We start from the raw sequence: 4275 nt of genomic DNA on the forward strand, positions 1-4275 counted from the left end.
GTTACATGTATCAAGAAACACAGGACTTGGGAACAAGATATGGCATTTTTTTTTTTTTAAGTAGTTTTTTGGAGAGGGCAGGGAAGAGGAAAGTAGTTGGTACTTTAAGGAAATGTTAGGGACCATAGGGAAATCTATTCACCATTTCAAGACTACTAACAAATGATCATCTCTCAGTTGCGACATTGGAGAGACAGCCTTTAAAGGTCATGAAACCTGCATGGCAAATGCTGCACACAAATGTGGGTTAATAATAACTTTGTATGGCAAGGCAGATGCCAGGCAGCATAAAAGCACATGCAGACAGCACTAATTCTGGAGTCCCGGAAGCTGTGAGGTGCTCATCCATCACATGGCCATCTGGAAGGTAGAGACACTCGGTCATTAAAGGAAATCCCTCGGGCACTTTATCCTGTTGGCAAACACGTGGCACATCTACACGAACCCAAAAGCAGTTAGGGCCCAAGATTTGATGAGTACAATGTGCTTATGGGATCAACAGTACCGATTATGTGCAAATAGACTCCCCTGAGAAAATATTGCGACAAACTGTTAACTTGATCTTCCCTGGATACATGCTCTCACACCTGGTAACCTACCCCAGCCGGTGACGCCTATAATTGCTGGCGTGTGGCAGAACTTGGTTAGGCTCTGATGCTAAGGAGACAGCACATTTTGCGTCCCGAGTTCCAGGGAGAAAATATGGTCCCCACCTATCCAGCCATTCCACCCACACCTTCCAGTCACCTATCCTGGGCCTGATACCCAATGCAAAAGGAAAAGACAATCCCTGCCTGTATTGGGGTCCCATGTTGTACTCAAGGAAGCATTTGTTTTCATTTTCAATTTGTTGAACATTTTCCATTTCTGACACATGCAGGGTCAGAAGTAGGAGAGATCTCTGAACTAAGGTGGCCCAAGAAATCTGGCTCAGGTTGGGGTAGGGAGCAAACCCTCTCCTCTTGTTCTCTTCTAGGTCCCTGCCCTTGTCATTGTTTTCCTCAAATCAGTAAAAATCAATGAGGTGAAAGGGTTATGAGACCAATCACCAGGGGGGCGCCCTAGAGGGGCCTTTTAGGATCCCTGAAGAAGTTCCTAAGAAAGGAGAGTGGGGTCAGTTCCTCTGGTGGAATTTAAGGGCAATAATTGGAGTTGGGTGCCCCCAACCCTGCTGTGGGGTGGGCACTGAGCTGCCCCCCTGGAGCCTGTCTGGGTCTCCCTGCCCAAAGAAAGGAACGCCAGAGGGTGTCTCTTCGTGTTTAAGAGGCCAAGTCTTTTCTTGTTTATTTGCCTCTATAGAATTTCACATACTGTAGAATGTCAAATAGACTTGAAATAACTCTCCACCTGAAAGGCAGCACGACTGGCCACATATTGAGGAAGTAAATATTGAGGACACCAGGGCGACCATCCCATCCGGAGTCCTTGATGCTTTTACAGGGAGAGCTCTGGCTGCCAGTCTTCAGCAAGCCATGAGGTAAGAGGAGAGATCCTGTTAATTAAGTGTCCACAGGCAACTAACTAACCTGAGAGGGCAAAAGGGGCAACCCTTTGCTTACCACAACCAGGTAGGAAAGGCTGAGGAAAGCAGCGGAACTGGCCGTGCCAGCATTTACACATGGAACACTTTCTGGGCAGCCAGGTGTCATGGGGCACAGATCCACAGTTCCTGAGGATGAACGGACATGCGGAGTTTAAATCCCCACCTCTCCTTCCCTCTCCTCTCCACCCCCAGCCCGTTTCAGTGGCTTACTCTTTGCGCATGTCATGCTCACAGTTCCGTCCATAGAAAGAGGGGGGGCAGGCACAAAAGGACCCCAGCATGCAGGTTCCCCCATTCAGACAGCAGGTTCTGTTTAGCTCCTTACCTGAAATGTAAGAAAAGTGGCTGAGAGGGTGGAAGGATTGAAAAACTGAGTTCCCATTAACCAAGGTTAATATGGCGGTAAGGACTTAATCTCCCCAAGTGTTGACAGATGTCTATAAACATTGTAAACCTAACAGAATAAGACTCTCCTTTTTAGTGTTCCTTTGGCTACCTGTGCTTTTGATCAGAGAAATCTTTTTTCATGCATAAGCCAGTGGTGGTACCTGGAGTCCCCAGCATGAAGTGGGATCAGGTGAGGGAAACTGCATTCTGCGGAGGTGAAGTACACAATGCCTCTCTGGCCCCCAGAATCAAAACCAGTCCAACTATTCATCTGCCCAGCTCCAGAACCAGGTGCCCACTGTCTTAGGTGAAAGAGGGTCTAAAAGATACTCAGGAAACACGTGAAGGACCAGGATAGCAATACCGCACTGTAGATCTAAGGCAGGTACATCTTACTGTTCTGTATTCCCATGGATGGTACAAACTGGGAAGGCCGATGACGAATTGCAGGCTCCTCCCGGGACTGAAGGCCGTCGTCTCTGAAGGCCAGGTCTCCCTGTGATGGACGGGCAAGTTCACAGTGGCCCAATCCTGAATGACAAAATTAACTCCTTGCGTCTGTATTTCAGGCCACGTGAAAATTGCTAGTGATCAAAAAAGCAAAGTCTCTTACCAGTGACTAATCCCAGTTCAAATGCTCTGGAAAAGGCCAGGATCAAAATCATACTAGGAAGAGGAAATCAGACCTCCATTAGCAAAACAAAGCAAATAAAATCCCTTTGAATTAACACCTGGGTCTTCTCATCACAGGACCACAGACCGCTAGGGAGAAATTGTAGAGCACCACTTTCCTTTTTTTCTTTTTCCTTTCTTTTAAAATGGCTGACTAATTCACGTAACAACACAAAGAAAGATGATGAGAATAAAGTCCACCTAATCTCCAGCTCTTTCCAATACGTGTTATTACTTCTTAGGCTGTGTCCTCATACGCACATAATTTTAAGTAGGTATAAATCTTTTATCTTCTATTTCACATGTTTTTTTCTCCTGCATATAGTTTTCATATAGGAATTTTAAATGCCTGGATGACATTCTATGTAATTTATGAATTCCATTTTACAAACTATTTCATTTAAACCAGTCATTTAAAAGATGTTCAAGGTTTAAAAAAATTTCCCATTATTCTTAACGGTTCCCAAATATTGAAAACCTGCCTATACCTTTAACCTTCTCAGAAGCAGATTCTTAATTTCGTTGTAATATTGACCTTTTCTAACAAGAGAGTAGGAAAACACTAGTCATTTCAGAGGCAGAGCCAGTGACCTGTTTGAAAATGTTAAAAGCCAATAGCAAAGGTGGATGCAACTTTAAGTTCCAGGTCTTTTGGAAAAACAGCAGCACTGTTGGCAGCTCTTTAAGGTTTGAACGAGATGAAGTCAAACAACAGAGAGGCGTAGGACATGTTTCCTAAGCTGGGAAACTAGTAATCAAAAGCTCACACTCAATATTGGTTCATACCTGGAAGAAAAGCGCTCCATCTTTCTTTGGTCCATGGCTCCTAACAATTTAGAAAGAAAAAGATATTAGGCTGGCTTTTTCACAGCCATTGCCAAAACACCCAAAGGAAAACGTTAATTTCTTGAAGTGAAAATGGGCATTTAAGGAGAAAAATATCCCAGATGAGAAATATGGTCTCCCCAGAAGGTCTCAGAAGCAGGAGCCAGGATGCCGGAAGAAACTGGGGGGTTCCTCAGACAGGTCGGTCCTAATAAACGCTTTGAATAAAACCTTCAGGGAGATTCTCCTTCCTCAGCCACAAGCCCCTGGGTGGCGGGGACAGCCCTCCGGTGGGCGGGGAGGCGGAGGCCCGTGCGCATTACAATGCCGAAACACTCGGGGGTGGAGGTGAGAGGCGGTGAAGCCAAACAAAGAGAGAATGGAAAAGGCCATTCTTGTAAAACTGTTGTTAATTAGCCCTAATGTCTCTATCATTAGTTTCGAGTTAAAAAGATCAGATTTACTCTTTGAAAGAAAGAAGAAAAAAAAAGCAAACCAATTACTCTTAACGGGGTGGTGATTCCAAGTTGGAGGAGTGGTGGAAAGTATTGCTGTAATCGGGAAAACCTGAACACCACGTATGGGTCTCCCAAGGCGTTTGATATTTTATTGAAAAGTTTTATTTCCCGAAATTTGCTTTCATCTTTGGTTTTCCAAGAAAGGTGTGTTGAGCCCGTGCTCCGCCCCAGGCAGACTCAGGTGGTCGAGAAGGGTGCGTCTCAGCGGGCGGGAGGGAAAGGCGAGGAAGCAGGTAGTCCAAACAGAAGTTCAGGGTCAGGAGGGGGTTCCTGCCCTCGCAGGAGTGAGTGGGTGTAAATTCCAGGCGCACCTGAATTTGCAAGCGAGAC

General features: G+C 45.6%; 1 protein-coding gene across 1 annotated transcript; it reads right to left on the reverse strand.

The window, feature by feature from the left end:
* Positions 1 to 247: 247 nt before the first annotated feature.
* Positions 248 to 3432, reverse strand: CRIPTO (cripto, EGF-CFC family member; the record flags this gene model as incomplete). The annotated part of the gene is made up of 6 exons (XM_082848154.1): positions 3389 to 3432; positions 2544 to 2596; positions 2327 to 2461; positions 1754 to 1868; positions 1560 to 1669; positions 248 to 360 (listed from the first exon to the last, which is right to left on the reverse strand). The coding sequence occupies exons 1-6, from the start codon at positions 3421 to 3423 to the stop codon at positions 248 to 250; spliced, it is 561 nt and encodes a 186-aa protein (XP_082704280.1). The 5' UTR covers positions 3424 to 3432.
* Positions 3433 to 4275: the final 843 nt, after the last annotated feature.

This window comes from Leucopleurus acutus (assembly GCF_964270905.1).
Source record: "Leucopleurus acutus genome assembly, chromosome: 10".
In the NCBI taxonomy this organism is placed as follows: Eukaryota; Metazoa; Chordata; class Mammalia; order Artiodactyla; family Delphinidae; genus Leucopleurus; species Leucopleurus acutus.